This window comes from Miniopterus schreibersii, assembly GCF_964146895.1.
Source record: "Miniopterus schreibersii genome assembly, chromosome: 20".
NCBI classification, from domain to species: Eukaryota; Metazoa; Chordata; class Mammalia; order Chiroptera; family Miniopteridae; genus Miniopterus; species Miniopterus schreibersii.
In genome coordinates this window covers 21,566,496-21,593,559 of record NC_138122.1, presented here as the reverse complement: position 1 = coordinate 21,593,559, position 27,064 = coordinate 21,566,496, and the positions used below count along the sequence as shown (strand labels likewise).

Here is a 27,064-nt window from a genome sequence, read left to right as displayed (position 1 = left end):
CAATGTGCTAGCTCATTTGTGAGGTTTCTCTTTGGTTATTCCAGGTTACAATGATTTCCTAATGAACATGTATTTGGAAAAGGTCGATTTCTTGTTCTGTAAATGGGCTTTCTCTTATCAGCGGTAAATTCATTCCCTGTTTTTTTATACACCTACTTTGTGCCAGGTCCTGCACTAAAGACTAGAAAGGCCAAGGAGATAGGAACTGGGAAAAAAAAGACATAGCCATGGTCCTCACCAGGCTTGCTGTCCCACAGGTAAACGACACTAGTTAGGAACGTAAATACCTCCCGAATGTTCTGCTGCTCCATCTCGTGCCGCTTGATCATTATTTTCCGCTTGAAGAAACGACAGTTTTTGTCGTAGTACAGTCTCTGCTGAGTGAGGAGGTGGGCTTCCTCTTCAGCCTGTGTGTGCTGCAAGTTCTCTTTATGCTTGGATATCCGCTCTTGCTTTTCTTTCTTGGGTGTGCTATGGTCCTCATTCATCTCCTTCACACACAAAACAGGGGGAAAGAAGAAACCATGCCAGTCTCATCAGCCAAAGGAACTATAACAGTTTACTGCAGTGGTAGATTACATTATTTGGAAAGTAAGTGAGAATGTAAGGACAGAAAGGCTTGGCGTTGCACACCCCCCAGCACCCCACTCCCAACATTTTTTTAATCAATTAATTGAATATCAAGTGAGAGAGAGACTTGTTAGTTTCCAAGTCTTTGACTTCTCAACTCTCAGAAATTATTTGTTCACCCATCAATCAAATACACATTTACTGAGTTCCTATCACGTGACAGGCACTGTACAAGGCACAAGGATACAATGGTGAGCAAAAGAACATGGTATCTACCATCATGGGCTTTTCAGTCTAGAATAAAAATTAATCAAAGAACCATATAAATGAGCTAAGAATTACTGTGATAACTGTTTTGAAGTGAGTTCTTGGTTCTACAAGAATGTTTAATCGAAAATATTGGACCTTGGTAACAACTACGCTGAAATTTGAAAAACCATAGGCATTACCAGTCAAAAAGGAAAGGAAGAATACTCTGGGTAGAGGAAGCAGCATATACAAAACCCTTAGGGTGGATTAATTGAAACATGGTCTGTATCATCAAGGAACTGAAAGGCCAGAGTGTGGTGGAGGGTCACATGAGACGAGGCTGGACAGACAGACAGGACTGTTAGAGGCTTTATAGGCCGAGATAGGGACACTGCTCTTCAGGACAGGAGAAATGAATTTTATATGTGGGGCAGGGTATCATAATGAGATGCATTTCAAAAAGATGATTGGCTGCCATGTGGAAAACAGAATAAAGAAGGCAAGAGTAATGTCCACGGAGATAGCTAGGAGGCTAGTGAGAGATGATAGTTGCTTGGACAAAGGAGGTGGCGAAAAGACCAAGAGAAGTAGACAGGTTTTAAAGACAGGAGGTTAACTGCAAATGTCACTCATTTGAATTTTAGGGAAAAACAGTCTTCATTTGGGATTATAAACTACCTATATTTTCAAAAGGACAAAATTCATAATTATTCCAGTCCCTATGGGTAAAGGGAAGAAAGCAGTGAATCAGAATGGTTAAGATGTTAATCTGTGGGGGAGAGTAAGATGACACTTTTAGAGAAAGCACAGTGTACTTGTCTTTGACTACAACGTAAGATGAATCAATTTCAAGTTCCAACCATTCTAATGGCAAATTGGTGACTACAAATCTTGGTACTCTTACCTCTTTTATTTTTTCCTTACAAATCTTATACTGCTTCTTCTGACTTTCTAAGAAAGTTGTCAAGTCTTTCTTCTGCTGGGCCAAGATCTGTTGCTGGAATTTCTTCTCATCTGCTGCAGCTACCTTTGCCTGCAAAAATGCCAAATATGATCGTGGATGAATTGTTCACATAGAACTCAGCAACATATATTCCCCAGTGCACTGAAAGGATCCATACATGTTGAATAACATAATTTTTGAACAAATAATTAATTAAAAACAAAATAAGAAAATACCTGCTCTGATTTTCCTATATCTTAAACAAAAAAGTCAAAAATTTTACCATTGAAAAATATATTCCCAATTATGGAAAAAATATGAAGGAAAACCATAAACACACACAGAAGATACATGGGATGAGAGGTAAACTAAACTAAGGATTATAATAAAAAAATTTTTCATATTGTTGGTAGCTGAAGGGTTATATTATAAAAATGGATAAACATAACTAGCCAGTTTTATTCCAAGAATCTAACTTTAATTGATTAATTATTCCAACTATCGGATTTCCCAGTGGGGGTCACCTCTAGTATAATAAAGCCAATGACATTTGATTCTTAGGTACCTGCTACAATCCACAACAGTTAGACACCAGGACATTTTGGGGCTCCCTAAATGGATTGAATACAGACCAAATGAAAGATAACCCAATAAATATTTGTTCCTGAAAGTGACCAAATCTAAGTTTTAGGGAACCATTTAATGAAGCACATACATAAACAAGGTGCTTAAGGAATAGAGAGGGAATGGCTGTTCAGGGAATGCTTCTTCTACAATTCTGAAGTTTCCTTTCATGTGGAGAGAGACAGCCTAATTATTGAAACACCCCTGGCACCCTGTCCCCAATCACTCCATCCCCAGGGAGCACATGTTCACCCTGCTCTTCCACACTATGTCAGTCTTATGGGGGGGTGGCAGGGAAGGTGACTGGTTTAGCATTACTAATGCCTGGGTTAATTTTGTTCAGTAGGATTAGGCCCATTTTTCTTCAGACATAAATCACTTCTCCCATCTAACATTTATCAGTAATAAAGGTGATATTTTGACCCTCTCCTTTGCCCTCTCCTTTGTTTTGAAAATTAGTTTAGAACCTGGATGGGGAAGATAAATATTCTCTAGAATACTCAAGCAATAGCCAGGTTAATTACTTGCTGCAATTAGTCAGGTGCCCATCCCTAGACCAATCAGCTGTAGGCAGGGATTATCACCACCAAAAGGGACTATTTGTAGAGCAGTTTTCCTTTGCAGAGGATTGTGGGTGTGGCAGGCACAGTAACAGACCCAAACTATGCAAGTTTCCATAGGATAGAAGCATCTTGTGTGTGTGGTTTTTAAAAATTTTACCCAGACCCCTAGCAAGGGACTAATGCTCAGAATACATTTGAATAGACAAGAATGTGATACACACCTTTAGATACTATTTTAACTTTTAATTATAATTTTAAGTAGCCCTATAAAACCATCCCCACTCTTCCACTAAAGTAATACGGTTCCTTTATCACCAAAAATCACACCTTCCTGCTTTCTGCTAGCATGCCACTGGCTGGAACAGGCTGGGCATGGCCGTGGCATGCAGGCATGCGTGCACACACTGACCTCCTTTTCTATGATAGCCACTTGCTTCTTGGCCAGCTTCTCCAGCTCGATGGACGAGTTGTTGGCATGCGTCTCCACCTCCTTCTGTAGCTTGAGGCGGTGCTCGTCCATCTCAGCCTTCAGCTTGTTCTCCAGGGCGATCAGCTGCTTCTGGTGCTGGCGCCGCATCCGCTTATAACCTGACATCTGTTCCCGCAACTCGTTCTCCTGCTCATGCTCATGGATCTGCCGTGTAACCTGATTTGGGTTGAGGAACAGGACTCAGGTAACCAGGTTCAAGAAAGGCAAACTTTCAGGCAAAGAAGAACCCTCTGGCATAGATTTATCTCTCATTGTCACCAGCAATTTACCTACTATTTCCTGAACACTTACCTGTACTAGGCACTGTGCTGGGTTCTCTTTATATACTTTCTCTCTTATCCTAAAAATCATCTCATTCACTCATTCATTTTATTCATCCATGAGATCACCATTATCACCCCCATTTTAAGATGAAGAAATTGAGACTTGAGGGAATTAATTTATTTGTTCAGCCAAAATATATTTACATGTTTTTGATATATCATTATATACAGGGGTTTACAGTTGTAACATTCCTTTGAGTTAATAAAGCTATTGTAATAAGCATAAGTTCCATGTCTTTTTTCCAATGAACAACTGTAAACCTACTTTTGCCCACCCCTGGATATGCTCAAGGTCACGTAGCTAATAAGGAGTGGAGCTGGGATTCAGACGCATTTATGTCTGATTCCAGAGCCATGCTATTTCCACTATACCAGGGTTTCTCAACCTCGGTGCCATTGACAATGAACCAGATAGTTCTTTGTTGTGGGGGCTGTCCTGTGCATTGCAGGGTGTTTGGTAGCACCTCTGATCTATCCACTAGAGTCCAGCAGCACCTCCCAAGTCAAGGCAATAAAAAAAATGTCTCCAGACATTGTTAAATGTCTCTGGGAGTGGTATAATCCCTCTGAGAACCACTGCACCATATCAAAGTACCTGTCTGTTTGTCATAGGAATCTGGAATATCCTTTCCAAAATAGTCTGAACAAGACTGATTTACTCTTCTTAATATGAATCAACACAGAGAGAAAGAACTCTCTCGCTTTAAATCAGCTGTCTCCCTCCTCCCCTTCCTTTCCTGCAGAAGAGATGTTAACAAATTACAATACATCTACTTGCTCTCCTGAAGAGGGAAAAACATTTCTGTGATTTTTGGACAGCCACTTTTCTCAGCAGTCTTTCTGTAACTCATTCTCAAGTGAGTGGCCAACAAACTGGAGACTTCAAATGTGAATTTTCGTATCTCATTTCTATCTAATAAACCTTTCCTGATTTTCCAGCCCTTTCTTCAATTTATTACCTCTCTTTATTTTTCCTGTCAGATTCTCTGTCACTTCTTTCTCATGTTTCCTATTTTAGAAAAAAAAATTACAAAATGATAACTTTAGTTTTGTTTTCACTAAGCAATTGAGTCAATCCTATCTACTATAAGCTACTCCTCCTCAATCTAAACCTCAAACAAGTTTTACTGGAACTTTTCATGCTGCTATTAATTCTGTCTACTATTTTCAGTTTATGGGTCAAAGTGTATTTTGTACAAAGAACAGTCTGTTTCTCTGCTCTTTTTAGAAGGTGTCCCTGCATGTTAGACTGAGTCCTCACTATCAAGCGAGTGCTGTTCTGTAACTGGATAGTATTATCAAAGTACACATTAAACATTAGCCGAACTTTGAAACCTTTCCAGCTGAAACTAAGGCTCGGTTTCATATTCATTTCTCTTTTCTAAAGGACAATCCTCTTTAAAGTATGAGGAGTAAGAACAGACAATATTTCAAGACCCAAAAAGGGGATACCATCACCAAAGAGGCACCCAGCGCTCCAGAGATCATTAATAATCTGCTTTGCCATCACAATTATGTATTTTCTAATGGACTTATTTCATGATAAAAAGGAAGGAAAGAAGTAGTTTGAAATATGTGTGTATATTTCACTTCCTCATGCTTGTGTCTTCCTGAAGTTCAACTGTAGGGATTAAAAACAATTCCAATCAACAGAAAGGGCACCAGTTAGTCCTTTCTGAACTCATTTGTTTTTCAGACAAATACAGTGTCTGTTCGATGGTAATGAGTTTCAGAGATGTTTTATCTGTGTACTTATTTTTTCTTATTTGAGTATTCCTTCTTTAATCAGATTCCCAAAGCTGAGGCATGGCACCCTTTAAAGCTATCATGATACACTTAAACTTGCCAGCAGGATGTTTCACTGGTTTGTGGCCAATAAAGTATGGCCATTTCCCTAAACCAGGTGGCCTAAAGATAAAACATAGATGAGTTGTGTCAAGAACATTTTTCTCTCCTAATTGGTGGGTGAATCTCTGTGAAAAGGGTGGTCCTACTGCATACCAGATCATACAATTATGTGGCAAAAACAAATTACAAAGCCCAACATGCTAGCATTGTACATCATTAAATTCCAGGAGAGACACTTTGCTTTTAAATGCTCCCCATAAATTGAATTATCACCTTCTTAAATTCCTAACATCACCTTACAACTAAACTTTCTGAGTTTCAAAGTTATTGTCTTTTTAGACACAGATAGTGATAGTGAGTTTTATACTTCCATGCTCAAGCTAGATAGATGAATGTAAATAAAAGTATAGGCATATGCTTCATTTGTGAAGTTAGCATAAACCTTATTTTAAAAAATGTTACCTATAGTTATATATGCCTGTGCATTTTAAGTTTAAACTTCGAGTCTGATGAATACACTATTTCGTCAATAAAATTAAAAAGAGTTCATAATTTTCATCATGCTTTATGGTTTACAATGCGCTTTCTCATGTAATTTACCTCTTTAATTTTTATAAAGCCTGGGATTTGAACTAAGGTCCCATGGTTCTGAATTTGCTTGAGGAAACTAATATCACCAAGACAGAAATGAATGAAACTTTCTGTTATGAAGTAATTAAGGGAATCAATACCCAAAAAAATCAAAGCTGAAGAGGGTAGCAAGTCCAAGTTACAAGTCTGAAAATGAGAGAAAGTTGTAGAAATGTAGGCCTGTAGTTTTCACAATCCTGGTCTCAAAAATGTGATCAACTAAAAGTGAACAGTTTCATCTTGCACACCCAGTAGGCTGCTTGGAGACAAATCTCCTTCCATCCCTTACTATATAACTGGCCTTGGGCAAATTACTTTTTTGTTTTTTGAATTTTTATAAGACTTTATTTGAGACAAACTGACAACAACTGCCAGGAAGCAAGATCTCAAAAGCTCTGCAGAATGACAGTTTGCAGTTTCTTAAGTTTTTCAGTTTTCATATGTAAAGAGGAACCACCCCTACAGTGAGATCACTGATGAGATAACACTTATGCCTAACAAGGTGTCTGACACTTAAAAAATGTTCAACAGATGCTGGTTCCCTTCCTTCTCCTGCCAGGCCCTGAGTAATCTGTCTCTTTTCCCTCTACAAAGCATTTCTGGTAACGGGAACATAGATCAGAAGAAGTGAGACTAAGAGAAAGGGCAGGTTTAACAATAAAACTGTACTTATATCCAGGTTGTGGATTATATGGTAAGTATATATAATTTCTGAATTTGAATTATTGACTGTTTTATATATGTGGAATAATATGTAAAAAATAAAAAACCATAAGGGAAGACTGAACTTTTTTCAGAAAGTTTTTATAGCCATCCCATTTTACCCAATTTAATTCCAGTAAAATGTGGTCTTAAAACACACCACTTCACCCAAAGTGTACTATATGCCTAACAAGTACAGAATGCTGCACCAGAAGGCTAATAAGCAACTCACTGAACATGAAAGAGCATGGTGGCTGATGATTACCCTCTTAAGAGATCAAAGCCAACTTACATGATTAATTATATGTAAGAATCAAAATAATGCTTATGATAAAACTGGCCACCCTCAGAACTTAGGACACATGAAACCTATAGCAAGTTCTTAAAAAGAATACAATGAGACCCATTTTGGCATTAGGATTTTTGACATTCCACTCTTTGGAATATCTAGAGGGAAATCATTTTAAGTTCACGTGAAAAGTAATGACTTATAACAGGCAATTCTGCCTTATACAGAAAAACCAACAAGAAGAACTTCGAAATGCACACTTATAAATCCAAATTCTGATGTGGTAGCAGGGCTGAAAGATACTTCATTCACTCATTTGTCCACTCATTCCTTCAACACATGTTTATTAAGAGACTTGGGTCATGTGGGATGGGCATACAGATTGGGCAACACAAGGGAAAAATGGTATCAGCAGTGATCTTAGTGAGATTAAGAAGCCAACACAAAGGAAAGAGGAGATATGCAATATTTTGATATACTATCCAGGAAGAGAACACATTTTCATGCAAACAGAACAGTGGGGCTGTGAGAGGTGAAACAGTAGCATTTACTGGAGAGGCTCCAATATTTTCATGCTTGTCTATCAAACTCATTCAGGGACCCAATTTCACAATTAGCTGAATACTTAGGTTTCATTATTTTAAATCCAAATGAAGGCTCCATTTTTATATGAGCTTTTCTACTGAATCAGTAAAACCAAAGTCAAATAATCTATATTTGTATAGATAGAATAATCATTTTCTCCTACATGCTTTCCTGGAGATTAGCAACTAAGAGTTTTATGTCTCCCTCCCTGATGTGTATTCTAATATAAATTCACCCGTGTAGTACATTCCAGTGAGAATTCCTTCATAAGACCAAGAGCTGACTTGTCTGATAGCTATGGTCTTGGTGCTCTTTATATTAACATCTACTATGGGAATAGACAGTGACCCAGGACATTATGAAATTTTAAGAAGAAATGACATCAGATGTAACATCAGCTGGAAACACTCTCACGGGTCACTAACCTAATTAAAATATTAAGATCTCCATTCACCAACAATAAAAACTCAAAAGGCATGTCTCAAAGGCCTAAGAAGTCAGTAATTCTGAAGAACTATATAAACAATTCCTTTCTCCAGATAACGAATCAGCTACGAACTTTCTTACAGAAGAAGAAGAAAGGATAACATTTAAAAGGTTCCATTAAATGCCCTTGATTTTCTTAGTTTTTAAAAATAAGGTCAATAATCTTTCCCTTTAATGATTATAATTAAATATATACTCTAAAGTTTCCTTAGGGTTTCCTCTGGTATCAAAGTTCACAGTCCTTGCTTTTCCTCTGTTACAAATGCAATTGTGCAGGATGCATAATACAATAAAAATCTTAGTTTTAAGGTGCCAAAATAATAAAAACACCCAGCAGTAGAAGCCTATAGCCCACGGGCTTCATACACTTGTCAATGAGCCCATTCAAAAGCACAATGTAGGAAGAAATGCTAAGGGGAAACATCACAAGCTAGGCTTCTTTTAGGTATGTAGAAGAGATAGGCTGATAAAACAAATTTGAGGAACCATGATTTTTTTTTTTCAGTTTTGCAAGTCTATTTGAAACATATACTCATCACTTATTTATCTACTAATTGAAAAACTCATTCCTAAAGTCCTCTTTTTGCTGTTCACGCCTGGATCACTCTGTGGCTTGTTATCACTTCTACTAGAAGATTGTAAAGAGTAAAACGAAAATAAATCAGTCCACATAGTATTGCTACCAGTTATGAGAAGAGAAGAGAGGTTTCAACAGTGATTTGACTGTTATACTGGACCTTCATCTTCCCTTGCTCTTGCTCTTATTCTGACGTCATTTGAGTGATTTTAGTGCTTTTTCATTTGGGGTGGGATCCATGAAAAACAGCAAGATTCATAATATTTTTTAAAAAATCAGATACTTCTTTTTGATATTCCAGTGTCCTAATTTATATATTCCTATTGAAATTAGCCTTTAAAATAATAGAATGGGCAGTAGAGCTGTAGTACTCGGTAATATACATTAAAGTATCCACCCCAACAGTTAGGTTGTCCAAAATGAGATATGGAATTATACAACTGTTCCCACTTTTCCCTTCCATTATTTTTTTTTCCTCTCTAAAAACCACTAGGTAAAATACCACTAAACTCTGACATACTCCCACCAATCCCACTGTGATTCCCAAAGCATTACAGTTGGAGAGGATTTCCACAAAAAACAACTCACTTTGTGGCTACAGCAGCAGCCTATCGGCTACTCTGTTTTTAACTTAATATAGGGGCAGGGGCCTTTTAGCAAATCAAAAGTCCACCAGAGAGACAGTTCCCAGCTGTTCTCTGGATGGGCACTATGAAGCCTGTAGAATTCAGAGGGATTCCTGAGGACTTTGCCTATAGCCCTGAGGTGGCCTAGTAGGGAAGCAGCTTTCATTACCCACAGAGAGGAAGACTGTGATGGCTGATATGTACACAGAGCAGCCCTGGTGAGTCCACAAATGCAAGCGTAAGATCATGCTGCCATGGCAGTAGTAGTATCTTACTTACTAGGAGGTAGGAGAGGTCATGAATATATGATGTGGGAATGAGGGTGTGGCAAGTGAGGAAAGGAGAGAACCTGCCCTAGAGAGGGGAAATCCACTTGGCATAATGTCTGCTTCCCATTCAAAACCTGCTTATGGTGCTCCGATTCTCGGTGGCTGTTCATCTTTTCTCCTCTCATTTCAACAAGAACAGGTCTGAATAAAGGTTACAAGTCTCATAAGAGTCGGTGGTAAGTAGTAACATTCTATAAATACAATATTTCTTCTTTTGTCAGATATCATGGCATGAATATTTATTATTTAATATTTCATGCTTTATTTAGACTCAGAAGCATGTTTTTAGGTGCTTAACAATCACTAGCAAATACATAGTGGACATTTTAAGATCTCCATTACACAGCACAGCATTCATTTAAAATGAAAAATTGCCCATTAAAGAGATTACAAAAAACTTCTCTATGAAGGAACTTAAAGACAGGCTTATTATTTATAAGGAGTGTACATTAAATTGCTTGCTTTTAGATAGCAGCAGGCATAGCAATATGTAGGTGCTTTAACTCCCATTTTCCTTATATTTGGGTTTTTAAAGATTATAATCCATTATCAATTCCAAAGATAATAGAAGCCTTATAAAGACTTGAGAAATAAAAGTGAAAATTAGGTTTAAAAAATAGGACAAGAAAAATAATCATTTCTGGGTCGGCCTTGGATGATGTCATCATAGGTTCTAAATGTAATAGCCAGGCAGTGTACACTAACTCTTCTTGCACATGTAACCTCTAACATCAATTGGGCAAAACAACTAATATTTCAATATTTTTTTTGGCTGAGAAGTGAGATTCAGAAGCAAAAGATTAAAGAGAGTTTAGAGTGCCAAAGATGAAACGATATGAGTGTGTGTGTGTGTGTGTGTGTGAGTGTGTGTGAGTGTGTGAGCGCGCACGCGCACGCGTTGGGGACCAAGGGGAGGAGGCATGAAAACTAACTCTTCCAGCACACACCCCTTTTGCTACTACAAGGGCATCCAGCAATCACATTTGCAATAGTAAAAATGCTGAAGGATCCTACAGTATCTTTTCTTCCACAACCATCCCTATCCTCTCCTACACAGCCCTTCTTGCTTTATTGGTGCCAGGAAATTCTTCAGGGGTTAAATGGGGAAGTGCAGCCACTACCATTGTTGCAATAAATAAATGAATGAACCAGAACGAACCAGCAATCCATCCCTGGGAAGCAAGTTATCTTATTTTCTACAATTATATACAGTAGCCGGCAACCATATATTTAAAAAAATTGTTTTATCTTTTGATGTATGTGTATACATTACAGACACAAATGAATCTATATAAAAAGAAGCATAGTGCCCTGCATACACATACATCAAATACCTTTTAAATATTTTTTAGCATTATTATTTTAATGAAAAGACAAACAGCTTTTTAAAAATTAGATGTTAGCAACTTCATCTTAAAGGCCTTTTATTTTGCACATACAGCATATATAAATACACACACACACACACACACACACACACACACAAAGGTTTTTTTTTTTTTCCCCATGCCGTAGACAAAGCTAAAATATCTGAGATCAGGTTGCTATGCCAACAGATTTTTTCTAAAATGAATAAAATTATTAGGAGGGAGAAAACATTCTTGACTCCTTTCCTCCCATCCATGAAGCCGAGAGAGGCTCAGGGAGGGCGAGAGGCTGCCAGATGGGGAGGAGGGGAAGGAAGGGAAGGTGAGCAGAGGGGTGTTTGCTTACCAAAGATGCTGATTTGATCGTGGCAAAGCGCTCTCTGTTCCGGTAGTGGAGGGCCTGGCTCTGGACTGACTGGGTAGGCCGTGGCTCAGGCCTGGGATCGCCGTGGCCCGCCTCATCCCTTATGAATACATGATCCTGCAGAAATGGATGAAAACAAGGAGAAAGTCCAGCTGTGCTCTTTCCTCGCCGGCTGCCTCTCTCTCAGCCCTCTTTCTGCACAAGCACTGCTGTTTGAAATGCATAGTTTAGCTCTCTGCTAGTCCCCGCAGCTCCCACGGTACGAAATGAATAAGCAACACATTGCAGCCTTCAGTTAGGGATGTCAGCTGATCGCTAGTGGGATGCCTTCTGAATCCCTGGCAGGCTTTTCCTTTACCTCCAGAATTACATGTGTGCGAAAGAAAACCAGACGAGAAAAAACAATGCAATGTAAAGACGCCTTAGAACAGTTTGTTTAAAACGCTGTAACCAAATAATTCCTTTAAAAATGTCATGTCCATGTCTAGCAAGGAGGATGCTGGTTGCTTTTAACATAAAAGCGAGCCTCCGCCTCATTCCCTTGAAAGAGCTGCTTGCTCAATTTAATTTTATTCGAGATCTGTTCGGCAGGATCATCGTTCTGCCTAGAACCAGCGTAGGCTTGTGCTGAACTGCCTCTCTATCTTGTGCTGGGAAGATTCGGCAGTCACTGAGGGATCCTGCTTTCCAGTCATGATCGTACACAGTTCTAGCACCTTCTCTCTACAGCTCTGAAAGGATTTTTTTTAGATTTAAAGAGACAGGCATACAATTTTAACCAAATGATACTTTCACAAATTCTTCCTCAACTCAGTCTCGGTATGCTTGCTGGAGTGAGTGAAGCTGGAATTTAATGCCCTTGACTGATTTAATCATGTCTATGCTTCTTGATAGGCAAAGATGATTAACCTTATTGTAACGCCCAGTGAAAAAATACCACTCCCTGGAAGGATAGTAATGGATGTTTCTTAAATGCAATTGAAATGACTTTTAAAGGGGAAAATGCTTTCAAAGGGTGATGGGCCTCTCCATAAAAGATGGAGTGGCCAGTCAGTGAGGAGCTCTAGCCCTGCTGGAAAGGCAACACTATAATAACTAATAGCCTCAAAAAGATGTACAACCACGGGGGATTTTTAAATAGTACATGCTCAGGACAGTGAAGGAGAAATTAATTCTCTTATTTCCCTAGGGGTTTAGGAGAAACCATTTGTGAGAATTCAGATTTGCATTTTGTCCATGGCTACTTGAAATTTTTTATAATTGTCCTTTGCTTTATCAGCAAACAAAATTAAAGGTTTAGAAAACACTAAATTTTATTATATAGCCTAAAATTTTGATAAGTCAAAACACATATATTCCTTGAGGGATATTTGATTTTACATCCAGGTTTTTATGTAAAAGTCAAGAGCCAAGATTAAATTTATCATTGGGATGATTTTCTTTTTCCTTTTGTAAATTTAGAATGCTTCAGAATGTTGGGATGGTATCTCCCATTATATCTATATTTAGAGGGTTTCAGTTTACTGTATAGTGGTCTATTTTTTATTTTTTTTTATAACGAAGGGACCCTAAATCCCATTGAGGGCACAAATATCAAATTTAAGGGATGTTCTACTACTGTACTGTGCCATAAGATAGCCACTAGCCACATGAATATTTAAATTAAATAAAATGTAAAATTCAGTTCTTAAGTCACACCAGCTATGTTTCAACGTAGACACTAATTATGGCTACCATATTGAACAGTGCAGATATAGATTGTTTCCATCACTGCAAAAAGTTCTATTAGTGCTGAAGGTTAAAAATACATTTCAACCCATATTTTTCAAATTTATAAAAAAATAATAGATCAGTTAAATTTTTTCTACATTATTTTCTGGGAAATCTAAACTCTTATTTCACAGGTGTGGGACTAATATTTATGCACTAGGTTTAGGTTCTAGAGAGAAGGGCTACCATTCACATTGCTGAATGTTCACGAATAAATTGCATTTATCTTCAAAATTGACCTTACTTAATATTACAGTACCAGAAAAACAAGAAGCTTTTAAATGCCAGCAAGCAGAAGGGATAGTCTAGGTAGAGTCCTGAGGAGTCACAGTGTTGGTGAAGATTAGTTAGGTAACATTAAGTGCATTGACTGAGGTCTCAAATGATGTGGCAGCCAGTGTTTCAAATTGTTGTAACTTGATTTACAATGATAACCAGTGACACTAGAATCCACACTCTTCACAGAACAGATTAAAACAAAACATATTTATGTGCAAATATATATAATTTTCGTATTATTACTTTGGTTTTGCTCAGATAAAAATGAACACTTTTGGTTAGGATCCTGCTTTATCAAATTAAAAGTTACATTCTATTAGTTAAGTTTTTAAACTTAAGGATCTTGGAATACACTGGAAAAGTTAAAACTCAAAATCATAGTGCTTTTAGTTGACACACAACTAATTAAATAACCCAGTAAGGTATATTTTAAAACTAATGCTATTTTAGAAGTTAGTCTGAAGAATAGGTCCAACATTTTAATATACTTTAAATATAATGCTAACAGCATAATCTTTGTTTAATACCCTAACATTTTTTCTTTTAGAAAAGAGTTTTTAGTTTTCCATAGCAATTTCATAACAGAGATTACCAACACTAAGTTATGCAAGAGAACACAAAATGGGGCAAAAGAGTGGTTATCCATTACAAGTATGTAGGAAAATGAATTTTAAAATAGTCAATGCCTTTGCATATAATAAGTTCAAAACTCTGAAGACAACTTAAATAATGGAGCCATTTTAAAATAGGGGAATGTGACTTGAGAAGCAAGTACAAACAAATGAAACTATCACCTGCACTGGATATGCTGTCGTTTGCGATATTGTCCTTTTAAGTAGCAGTCCCTTTGCAAATGACTGTACTTGGCTCCCAGAGTTTCTGAACTAAACACATTTTAAGATTAATGGTGGAAAAGGTCAGTTTGCTATTTTATGTGGTTAGGCACCTATGAAGATTATTTACAAATGACGGGAGGGCTATCTTCTTTGATGTTGAAGAATGATTTTAGAATATGAAGAAAAACGATCATGTTCTACTTTATTATGACAAAATAGCCCTGGCCGGTGTGGCTCAGGTGGTTGGAGCAACGTCCCATACACCAAAAGGTTGCAGGTTTGATTCCCAGTCAGGGCACATGCCTAGGTTTTGGGTTTGCAGTCAGGGTGTCTGTGGGAGGCAACTGGTCGATGCTTCTCTCTCTCTCAAAAAAAAAAAAAAAAAAAAAAAAAAAAAAAAAGAATAAATATATCCTTGGGTGAGGATTAAAAAATTTAAAAATATTGTTTAAAAAAAAGACAAAATATATGACTTGGTTATAATTTATCTTTAAAACATTGTCACCCAGGAACAAACAAACTAGCTCTTTGAAATACCAATATGATCAGGGACCAGTTTTCAGTAAATCTGTTAACCTGGTATATTTATAACGTTCTTTCATCATAAGAAATAAAACTTCTTTAGATTTAAAAACAAGCTGTTGTAATGTCTGCTCCAAATCTTTAATAAAAAAAACTTGAACTTTATACAATATAGTGAAGTATGTGAAGCATGAGGTACAAACTCTTTACTATTATACCCTGGACAGGGGGCTTTACTTTTACTTAGAAGTTTTCCCTAAGTGTCTGAATAGCTATGCTTCTAAAATGAAGATTTATAGTGTAGCCACTTGTTTAGAGTTTCTAGCTTAACTTGAAATTAGTCCTGGAAATCACTCCTCTGAAATCACTCCAGGTGTAAGTGTCAAGCTCTGGGGCTAGAGGAAGGGGAGAAGATGGAAAAGGGCACCTTAACCTGGAAGGACGGCCATCGGGGAGAAAAAAGGACAGCAGAATGCCGAGGGTAAAGAGGTTACCACAGAGAGGCGTGTGCAGAGCTGCTCTGTTAAGAAACATTACCTTCATATGTTAATTTACTTTTACTTTGTCAAATGTGAGTTGAAGAGTCAAAGAACCCACGCTGCTCTTCAGCAAAAATAATAGGAAAGGCCACTGAAGCAAGTGAAAATTAAACTACAACATCCTATCCCCTCAAGGACATTTTTTTTTTTTTTTCTTCCACGAAATTGGTGAAAGCTGTTTTTTTTTTACAGAACGGGAAAAAAAAAAGACTAATAGGAAGGGCCAAGTAAAGCTTTAGGAGTTAGGATAGAATGGTTTTTAAAAAATAATCGCTAAAAAGGGGGCTATGATGACTAGATTTCTTTAGGGATATCTAAAATAACAAATAAATAAAGAAATACTTTTAACATATGAAAGTCTAATGATCTGTATGAATAGAAGGCAGCAGCAGGCAAAGAACTAATTTCAGACTTTAACAAAATAAAGTCTACGTTTTAGTTGGCAAATTAAGAAAACAGACTTTGTTGCTCTCTCTATTCTCACTTAGAATAGTGGCTTAGCCTTTCTGCTTAGGCTGATATTAAAATCTGTTTGCCACTACTATATACACAATGATTTTAAGGAGTATGCTATATACATAATAATTTTAAGGAGTTGAGTGCAGGCTCAGAGGCAGGCTAGGTGACAGCAAAAAACTAATCTGGATTAAAACTTTGCACTGGAACCACTTATGAATAGTCAAGAATTGGGGTGCATAGTTGTATCCTATAAAGTTCCCCAAATATTTATTGAGTGCTTACTATGTGGCAGACACCATGCTGGACAGTACGTGATGAGAGGGGTCCTTGAGGAACTACCAGTCTAGAGAAATGAGGATACTCCTGTTATTGGAAAAAGCAGTGTGGCAACACTAGCAAGGGGAAAATAAATAAGCGTTTAAAGTTTATTTTGTCAGAATATACTTTTGGATTTACCAAATCATTCTTGCTCAAAAGGAAGATTAGATTAGGATTCCTTCAGGGCCTAGGAAAGACCAGAGTAGAGGCAAAGACCGGAGAGAAAGAAGTAACCTGAAATTCTGGTGTCAAAGGAAATTTTTCACTGTCCCACTTTACATTTTTGGGGCTTGATCTGTGACAGAACTGTCCTTCTAAAATCAGGGCACCTTTTTCTGGATGCAGAGCAGTTAATTGCAAGTCACGCTCTTACTAGTTACATATGGCCTTTAAAAGTTTACTTCCTATATAAAATGATAATCTGTTTCATATCTATGATTTAATTAATTTAGGGTATGTCTGCTTGATTATAACAACCCAGGGGGGCAAAAATTCCCCACCCTTATTCTTAGATGTTCATATTTATTAAGCATGTTCCTATTGTCTAGAGTATTATTATTGGAGAAACTCTATTCACTTAAATTTTTAATGGGGGAAAATAGGGGACATCTATAATACTTTTAACAATAAAGATAAATTTTTAAAAAATGCTTAAAATTATTTAACTCTTTTAATCCATTATATTCAATGAACCAAAATAGCATGATGTTTAAAATCTGGTAATTAATTCATTCCTTCTGTGTGTGTGTGTGTGTTTTGTTGTTGTTGTTCACTCATTCATTCCACAATTATTTACTGAGTACTATGCTGTGCCAGGCACTATTATAGGTGTTGAGATACAGTGCAGAACAAGGAAGGCATAGTCTTTCCCCTAATAAAATTTACATTTTACTCATAAAATAATAAACAAATTAATAAGTAATATAATTTTAGATAGTGACAAGTATTAAATAGAAAATAAAATGAGATAATGAGGTAATGGGTAGAACATGTTTATAATATGGTAATTTAGTGATTCTAAAATAATCTTTGTGGTCACCACTGATGACAGCCTCAGATAAGCACCACCTCCTTTAAGGAAGGACATGCTGCTGGCAGTGGTCTTCGGCTGTCAGCTCTTTGAGGAGCTGCCTCGGCTGCAGAGGGCAGCCTTGCCCAAGTTCACACCCTTCCCAGGTTGCTCATTTCATTGACGGATCTAGGTTGGGGTACTAAGGCCTGGCCATTCTGGCCCAACTCTAAAGGACCATTTTAGCTCCAGAGCTCCCAGTGGGGTTGTCTGAGGCTGCCACTGGGCCTACATCTCAGCTTAACTTTGCCCTCTAATCAATGTTGCTTCCTTCTTGTCCCTTCCACAGGTCTTCATCCCAAAGGAAACTCCTAATAATAATTTAAAAAAACAAAACAAACCCCTGCTGTGAGAAATCATCTCAGCTCTGCTTTGTGAAGAATCCAACCTGTGACATAAATGTTACCTGTACCTACCCACATGTAATATGTTGTACTTACCATCCCGTCTCTATGGAGAAAATGGGACTGATCAGGGATTTTAGAAAACAAAACCAAACCAAAACCCCAACCCTTTGCAAGGGAAATCTTAAGTGGAATCCAAATATATAAGGTAAGAGATGAAGCAGACCTTGTCCATTGAGAGTTTAAGATCCTATTTCATTTGTATTCTTAAGCAGAAAACTTTTAGAAATTCAAGTGAACCAACAAATACTATAAACTATCTGAATATTTTGTTTCTATTGTGTTTAAAGATGATATATTTTTAAGCACAGATATACCATATTTAACATTAAGTTTTCATATATAATATGTTCTATTTTTATAGTCTGCTTATATATTTTTTCCTCTTTTTATTGTAAAATACTATAAATTTACCATGTTAACCATTTTTTTAAGTGTACAAGTTCAGTACACTGTCCCCATTAAATAACAACTCCCCATTTCTCCCCTCTCCTTAGCCCCTGGCAACCACCATTCTACTTTCTGTCTCTATGATTTTGACAACTCTAAGTACTTTACATAAGTGCAATCATACAGTATTTGTCCTTTTGTGACTAGCATATTTCACTTAGCATAATGTCACCATGATTCATCCATGATGTAGCATATGTCAGAATTTCCTTCCTTTTTAAAGCCGAAGAATATTCCATTGTATGTATATACCATACTTTGCTTATCCATTCATCTACGGATGGACACTTGGGTTCCTTCCACATTTTAGCTAATGTGAATAATGCTATCATGAGCATTATGGGTGTACAGATATTTCTTTGAGACTCTGCTTTCAATTCTTTTTGGCTATATACCCAGAAGTGGAATTGCTGGATCATACGATAATTCTACTTCTTGTTTTTTTAGAAACTACATACAGTTTTCCACAGCAGCTGTACCATTTTACATTCCTACTGCAGTGCACAAGGGTTCCAACTTTTCCGCACCCTGGTAAACACTTATTTTCTTTCTTTTTCTAACAGTAGACACCTTAATGGGTGTGAGGTGTTATTTCAATGTATGCTTTGATTTGCATTTCCCTAATGACTAGTGGTGTTGAGCATCTCTTCATGAGCTTACTGGTTATTTGTACATCTTCTTTGGGGAAATGTCTATTCAACTCGTTTGCTCATGTTTGATTTGGGTTGTTTGTTTTTGGCAGTTGAGTTTTAGGAGCTCTCTATAGGTTGGGTTAATTAATTAATTCCTTATTAGAAATGCAATATTTTATATGAAAATATTATAAATGCAAAATATTATATGTGCAAATATGATTTACAAATATTTTCTCCCAGTCTGTGGGCTGCCTTTTGACTCTGTTGATAGTCTTTTGATTAGCTTGCTTATATTTTAAAATTAACTAATTCAAAGTTTTATTTGCAAAGGTTTTTCAATTTTCTTCCATCACATTTCCTCTATCTTATAATAAAAAAGAAATACATTATATAACTTAAATTCTTCCTGACAAACATTTTTGTGTGGATCAAATACATCTACCTTCTACTTCAAAATATAAATTAACATCCATTCTTCTTAAGTGATTGCACCAGGGAGGAAAAAGTACTGAAAGACCCATGTCATTACAAGAAAGCTCTACATCAGCACACCAAAATTAAAATGAAAACCCTCAATGAGTTTGAGACCAGAGACTTCTTGATTATACCAGTAGTACCTTTCTTCTAATTCTAGGTTGCCATTTGAGGAGTCCTGGAGTAAAAAGATCCAATGGAACGTCTCCTCTTTTTCTATCTATACCCATGGAGCCCCAGAGGTAATAGAAAGGAAAGGGCCAGATGTCAGCATCCATGAAAGCTCCTTCCAAAAAGAGGGCCTCACAAAACCTTCTTTTCTACCCTTCAAATATATGATCGCTTGCCCATATTCAAAGAAGGCCAGCTGGCAATGCTGAACTCTTAGCACATTTCTGCATCCTTCTGATGTCACTCCTTTCCATGGCTTTCTGATAATCTGAGTCCTTGCTGTCTTTCTGGTCTCAATCTACTCTCCACATAGCTCACCAAGCTCTAACCTTTCTGACCTTTCCCCTCTTCCTTGAACACACAAAGTTCTTTTTGTCTCCAGTACTTTGCACATGTTGCTTTCTGACTCACCCCATCTCTCACCCCAAGTTAGCTAACTTCCACTTGTCTTCAGAGTTTTAGCTTAAGTGTCACTTTATTGGGCAGGCCTTCCCAACTCGCTGCCAGATTAAACCCTCCTTCTACCCAGAGCAAGTTTCATAATTACATGGTACAGTTATTTGTATGATTATTTGCTTAATTTCCCTTACAGATAATGAGCTCCATGGAAACACCAAGTCTGTTCTATTTTCTCTGTATCCACAGGGCCCACCATAGTTCCTGGCACATAACAGGGGTCCCCACCAGTATTAGTTGAATAAATGAATAAGTTAATCAGTTCAGAAAATAAATATGTATACCCTCCACTATTCACAACCAGGGACCAATGTATTTTCTCCTGCCCTTCATCCTTACCTGTTTAATTTTCTTTCCTTCCCAAGAAAAATGCACAACCAACAGAAGTCTAAGTGAAAAAAATTCTTAAACATGCTGTCTCACTGGAATTAGAATGTGATCGCTGCCATTTATTAAAAATAAGTGCATACACACCTCAAATATACCTAATAAGGACAAAATTATAAGGGATTTTTTTCCCTATAATTCCATTCTATGAACTTCTTACCTAAAGTCACTCAAAACACTTTTGGGAATTCCTCCAAAAAATTATTGATAATTCTGTGAAACACTCATGTTACAGAAATTGCTTTGAAAGACGCTTAAAATTTTTTTTCATAAAGTATTTCAACCTGTGAACCATGATACGCTTGTATAAAATGTGGATATTTAATTGGAAATGTAAAGTAAAAATAAAAAACAGAATCATTCATTCAAAAGTCAGAATATTTAAGGTGGCAGGAAGCTAGTCTTGGAAGAATTAGAAATGATAAATCCAAGAAACAATAGAAAAGAGTAGAAAGTGTTTCTAAAACACACAGTATGTTAGGAATATATATAAAGAAACATACTCTGAAAAAGCATACTTCTAAAAGGGCACATCCACGGGGTTTTACTCTGGAAGCTCTTAAGGTCTACAGTATGAAAGTTACTGGTTTAGAGAGAGACTTACTGGTTTCTTTGACTTGGAGATTTATGTAATTTAAAAATTTTTACTTATTGATAGTGGTAGACATCAGAGGAACAAGGAGAGGAAGATAAAGACGTAGGCACAGATATAGCTTCCACTGTCCTTCATTACCTTTTTACTGTAAGAGAACTTATCCAGGCTAGGTTTAGCCCCACAATTCGGTTGTAAAAAGGTAACTGAAATATCTGGATGCTAAGTGCCCTGAGCTGGCTTCACTATGATTGACAAAGCCTACAGCTCTGAACAGGACTGTGAAACCTACCTTCTTGTGCACAACAGAGGAACTGGAATTTACTGTACTTTCGTCATCATGCATCATGACAAGTTCAGAGCTGCTCTCCTCCATGACCTCCTGCATGCTATTCACACTGCTGCTCTGGCTGCCTGTGCTCACAGACATGCTTGGGATAGAATGGTTGCTGCCCAGGCTGTCCATTTCCCTGCTCAGGCTGGTTCCATGTTCGCTGTCCTATAAAAATGGGGCACTCGGGTTAAAAAAAATGACTGGAGATAAAGCGCCAATCCATTGACTAAGCTATTAAGCACATTCAGTTTTGCAGTGCCAGGTTGCTTTTCTGCCAAATCTGCAAAGATAAACTTTTTATGTAGTGGCTCCACTACTCCCCCACCATTTTCAGACATCTCAGATTCACTCTATGCCTTCCCCAGGGGCCATTCCGGACATGAGTCATAAGGCTCCAAATGCTGCTATCCCAGGGCTTTCCCCTGTCATATGCAACTATCATATTATATTATTGTATTGCTATTCAGTAAGCAGAATCAGGCCAGGTTTGTAAGAGACCTTCAGGAACATCAAGGTGCTAGAGAAATACTGCAGGCGACAGGTGACCTCTAGGATATTTGCAAATATGTCAGTGGTCACTTGAAATTAAAATAAAGTAAAAAGAGTTTTCAGAGGTTTGACAAGCAATATACTCCTTTGTAAGTCATTATTGAGTAACTTTATAGCTAAGCAGGGATATTATTAATTCTACTGTCCTGGATAGGTAATTAAATTCTGCCTCCCTTAAGCAATTCTATCATGCTTACCTCTGTAATTTTATTAAATATATCTGTTAAATAATATTGGCATTCATCACTGCTAGTCTAAAGACTACTATCTGAGAAGTGGTAAAATAGTCAGAACATATAATTTATCCATCACGGTGGGATATCTTTTGATATAAGATTAAATAATATAATTAAAGCAATTTAGTTCCAAATAAACCCTATTTTCAAAGAAGCATATGTACATGTATAAACTTTAGAGAATTGTTACTTGGCAATATGAGGAATCACTGGCATAGGTAACTGGGGTAATTTAAAATGTTAGATAATACATTATATTTTTAATAGATTTATTTTCCCAATTAAAGAGAATCATTTGTATATATGCAATCAAGAGACTTTATAGTCCAATTCAGCTTACTGAATTTCATTTTTATAATTATTGATAAAATAATTTTGTTTTATTTTCTCTTATATCAAAAAGCTAAAATAAGATTCATCATTCCTTTCCTCCTTTTTACCTAGTTTTAGATAGGCTAATCCGTGCTCAAATACTCTTGCTCCCATCCTAAACACTGCCTGAGATCCCACTTCTTTAACTATATCTCTTTCCTCTATCTTTGATGCCTCTGGCCTGGCTCCTTCCCCTCTGCATATAAATCTGAAAAAGCCTGCCCCATATTTATGTACCTCTCTACATACTGCCATTTGTCACTTTTCCTTCTTAGCCAAATTTATAAACCTTAAAATAACAAACTTTTGCTCTATTTTCTCACTTCCCATTTATTCTAAATAGTAATTTTACTATTCATCCTAACTATTCCTGTAAAACTGCTTTTACAAAAGTCATTGAGAATGCCCTACTTGTAAAATACTTAACTTTTTTTCTGGTCTAACTTGACCTCTCGGCAGCATCTGATGGTGCTGGCTGCTCCCTCCTTGAAACTGTGTACTCTCTTAATATCTGCAATACCTTTACCTCCTAGATCTTCCTTGTATTATGTGGCATTCTCATCCTACAGTCAACTCCTTGATTCATGATCATATTAGTGCTCTTGCTAGACACCATCCAGGTGTCCCAGTTGTCGTTACCCTTGCCTCAACCAATCCTTCTCAAGTTATTTGAATGAGAAACCAGGAAGTTATCTCTCCTTTGAAAACTCCACCTCTATGTCAGTGGCATATGATGCTAGGATCTTAAACTCCATAGGCACCAAATCAAAAATCATCTTAAACCTACTCTTTCTCCTTGGTTCTTTTTCTGTTCTTGGTATAGACATGCTCATTAAGGTCCTAGCATTACCAAATCTATCTCTACATTGTTTCTCAAAAGTGTTCCTTTTCCCCCCATTCCCATTGACACTGCCCTTTTTACCTCTTGCATGGACTAGATAGATACCCAATCAAATCCATCTTACATCCTGCTGCTAGCATAATCTTTCTAAAGCACAACCCTTTCCTGAGTCAAAAATGCCCTATGTCCTTCTGTCAAAAGCCATCTGCATCATGTCCTCCACACAACCTTCAGAAGTCCCCACCAGCAGAGCTATCTCCCCGCTATAGAGCCTTGCAGGATAATATACCTCTATAGCATTCTTCATACTTTGTTTTTATAAGAGTTATTTCATGAATGCCTCTTTTGCAACTCTGCATGTCCCTTAAGGCGGAGAGCAGCGTCACAGCTTAGCCCCAGCGCTTTACAGTGCCCGGCCCAGAACTGCCTCACAGAGCGGTGCCCGAGCGCCGCCCCCCGCCTACTTCTCCATCCGCCTGCGGCTCGCTGAGGGGCCCGTTCCGTGTCTCTTGGAAAAGCAGTTTCTTCATTTTTCGGTATTGCAGGTTATCCAGTTCACGCACAGCATCTTTTGTCCTCTGTATGAGGTCAATCAGGACACGCAGTGGCCGGTCTCGTCGGACAAAGTCATGCTGATTGAGGGAGGGGAAAACAAGAAAAAATGGTAACGAGAAACATGTCTTTAGGTGCCAGTTGTAGGTACAGCAGTAAATCAGCATAAACCAGTTCTGTGGATTTTGCAGAAATAACAAGATAGGATTTTTGCTTCATGTAGTCTCTCATATTGTAAAAATCTCATAAAGAGATAACTATGCTTTTCTCTTCTCCAAACCCCATTTTGTGGCCTTTGCCCCAGAGTTTACATGAGAACTCTTAATGTAAGAGACCTCTCATCCGACAAGTGATAACACTGACTATAACTGTAAATAGTAGCTGAGCGGCGCTTAACTTTCAAGTCTGAAGCAATGTGAAAAAGCAAAAGCAATGCGGAGAATAGAATATTCTTGCTAAACCTGCCTCAGTCCTCCACCCACCCGACACTACGGCTGCACGTATTTTATTTTTTATTTCTGTGGTCACATATAGTGTATGGCTGAAAATGTGACAGCTGTTAAATTTATTCAGAGGTCAGAATTCTGGACACTTCAACTTTCCTTCGAAGAGTTGTACAAGCAGAAAAAAAGGAAAAAGGGCTGCTGAGGAGTGAAAATATCTGCCCCAAAGCCCATAAACTGTTCTTGGCACAAGTGGCCCTCCCTTTCCATATTGTCAATGATCTTTAACACGTATTCTGGTTTCCTGGCTTCTCAGCCTATGCACGTTAGAATGAGGGGATAAAATGGGAGAAAAAGCATTGAGAGCTGCTAGAGGTAGGGTTGTTCGTTGTAAGAAGTGTACTTTGAAAGTTCTCTGACAGTCTGAGAGCAGAGAAAGAGAAATTCCGTGATTAACACACTGTCCACCAACCCAATGGAAGTGAACAAAGGTCTGAGGGCTATTTTCAAAGGCGCAATGCCCTCATAGCTGTTTGATACTCAAGAGTTCGCAAAACACTACTGTTTTTGAGCAATCAAGAAGTGAAATTATGTTCATTATACTTTCTCTAGAGAGTGGGGAAGCATATCTTATATTCTGACACGGAAAATGATCAGAAGTGGGAGGAAGAAGTTTTGTTTCTTAAAGGAAAAGTCAGTTATGTGGAAAATTCACTGATGGGAAATTATAATTTGAAGCTACTGGGAAAATGAGACAAACATGGTAGGCCTTAGGTGATGGAATAAATTTTACTTCTTGGTAAGTTTAAAAAGATATAAAAGAGGAACAGGACCACTGTGAGAGAAAAAATCTACATGTCCTGTGGTTCTTCACCCGGCCTTTGCTGTCAGGGAAACTGTGGCTTTTGCTCCTGCTTTTATAAAATATCTCTTCCTCTGCAGAGCCCTTTCTGCAGATGAACACCATTCCCAGAAGTAAGTGTAGCCTGCCTGTTTCAAGATCAGAATGAAAGGGAGAAAGGAAATTATTTTGCTATTCCAATGCTTGCAATTATGCAAGAACAAATCAGTTTTTAGTAAACTTGAAGCTATAACTTAGGGTCAAATCTGAAATTATATAATAAAGCAAAAGCAATGCAGAGTACAGAATATTCCTGTTAGAATCTGCCTCAGTCTTCCCTACCCGACACTACCGTTGTATTTTGTTTTCTATTTCTTATCTAACAGTAGCTCCTACCATTCTTTGTCCCTGTGCCTGCTTTATTTTTCTGTAAATAATTTACCACCACTTGACAGTACACCACCATATATTTGTTTGTTTTTATAGTTCTTCATTAGCGTGTAGGTTACGAGTGCAGGAACTATCTTTTTCTTATGTACTTTTATATTATATTTAGTGCTTAAAACAGTGTGTGGCACACAGCAGACAACCAGTAGACACTTGTTGAATACATGGTGGGTGCATTTAATTTGGCTCACCAAATCACATAAAGACTAAATCAAGTCAAATCAAGATCTAAGCATTTACTGACAGAAAAGTTTTCTTCAGGTGTATCTTTAAGTATCTTCTGCTCCATGTGTTTTGCTTTGTTCTTTGGGAATAACAGGTTGGCATATGTTAGGTCTCTTTCGTCTCCTACATGTGTCATCTTCTCTATAATCATCTTTAGGAATTTTTCATTTGCCTTTAATTTTGTTTTCTTTCTCTAAGACTATCTACCATAGGAAACACCCTAAATGGATTGGTTTATAATACTGGTTGCTTCTGATTTTAATGTTATGTTTTCATTTTCCTCTTCCATTTCTTTCTTTACCTCTGCCCACTTGCTTTTTATATGCTTTTTTTGCCTACTGCCCTAAAATTCATCGTTGAATCCTTGTAGTATATTCTTCTTGGAGGGTTTTTCCATCCTTAATTGTAATACAGTCCAAATTTATTATTTTTCCCCTTCATGGGAATGCTTTTCATGCCCTTTAAAAAAATCTTTGCTTATTTCAAAGTAATAAAGATACTATTTCATCTTGTATTATGGTGTTTTGTCCTGGTTGCCATTTTCCCCTCTAGAAATGTGGAACTGTTGCTAAGGCATATAGACTAGCTTATATCTGGAACATGTGGCGGCTCTACACCAAATGCGAGTCAGGTAGAGTCCTCTGCCCCATTGCTTCTGTCACCATGTTCCTATGGCCTGAAACCCACAAGAAGAAAAAACTTGCCTTTGGGTGGAAAAACTAGTTCGCTTCAGACCTACATCTTCAAGAACACTAAAAGCCAGAAAATGATAGAGAAATGTTTACAGAGGTCTAAGAAAAAGAAAATGGAAACCAAGATTTTGTGATCTAGCTAAAGTACTCTTCAATTACAAAGGTAATTGACAATTTTTAAGCTTCTCTAATTTAGGCAATACAATCCTTCAGAGTTTTTTGTTGTACAACATGCATACAGAAAAAAGGGAAAGAAATCTGGACTATTTTGCGGCAGAGAAAAGATTTCTATTTTAAATGATTCCCATGTATTTCATTGATATAGATGGAACATATCACCTATGCATAAGGTCTATAATAAAATGTTACATGAAAAAAGATTTCAAAAATATGATGTTTAAATCAAATGAATGCAGTTAACATGATATTCTTATCATCAAGATGTATGATGGAATGCTATGCAAATGTCTGCTTTATATATTTATCATATATCTTCACTGCCTGATGATTTGGCAACAACCTAAGTGAAAATCTCAGAGTTGTCATTTAAACCATTGGAAGACTGTCCTGAATTTCATATAGATATTAGTCGTAGGAATATCACAA

The 27,064-nt window shown here is 37.3% G+C and overlaps 1 protein-coding gene across 4 annotated transcripts in view; it reads right to left on the bottom strand.

Moving 5' to 3' along the window:
• The window catches only part of TAOK3 (TAO kinase 3), a 104,221-nt gene that overhangs the window by 14,941 nt on the left and 62,216 nt on the right, over window positions 1–27,064 (bottom strand). For 3 of the 4 annotated variants that reach the window (XM_081122594.1, XM_081122595.1, XM_081122597.1), the window contains 6 exons: window positions 23,723–23,890; window positions 21,219–21,425; window positions 11,548–11,682; window positions 3,359–3,595; window positions 1,724–1,852; window positions 288–491 (listed from right to left, as the gene is read on the bottom strand). In XM_081122594.1, coding sequence (XP_080978720.1) covers window positions 288–491; window positions 1,724–1,852; window positions 3,359–3,595; window positions 11,548–11,682; window positions 21,219–21,425; window positions 23,723–23,890 — 1,080 coding nt within the window. The remainder of the gene's footprint in view (window positions 1–287; window positions 492–1,723; window positions 1,853–3,358; window positions 3,596–11,547; window positions 11,683–21,218; window positions 21,426–23,722; window positions 23,891–27,064) is intronic. The other variant, XM_081122596.1, reaches the window with a different exon arrangement.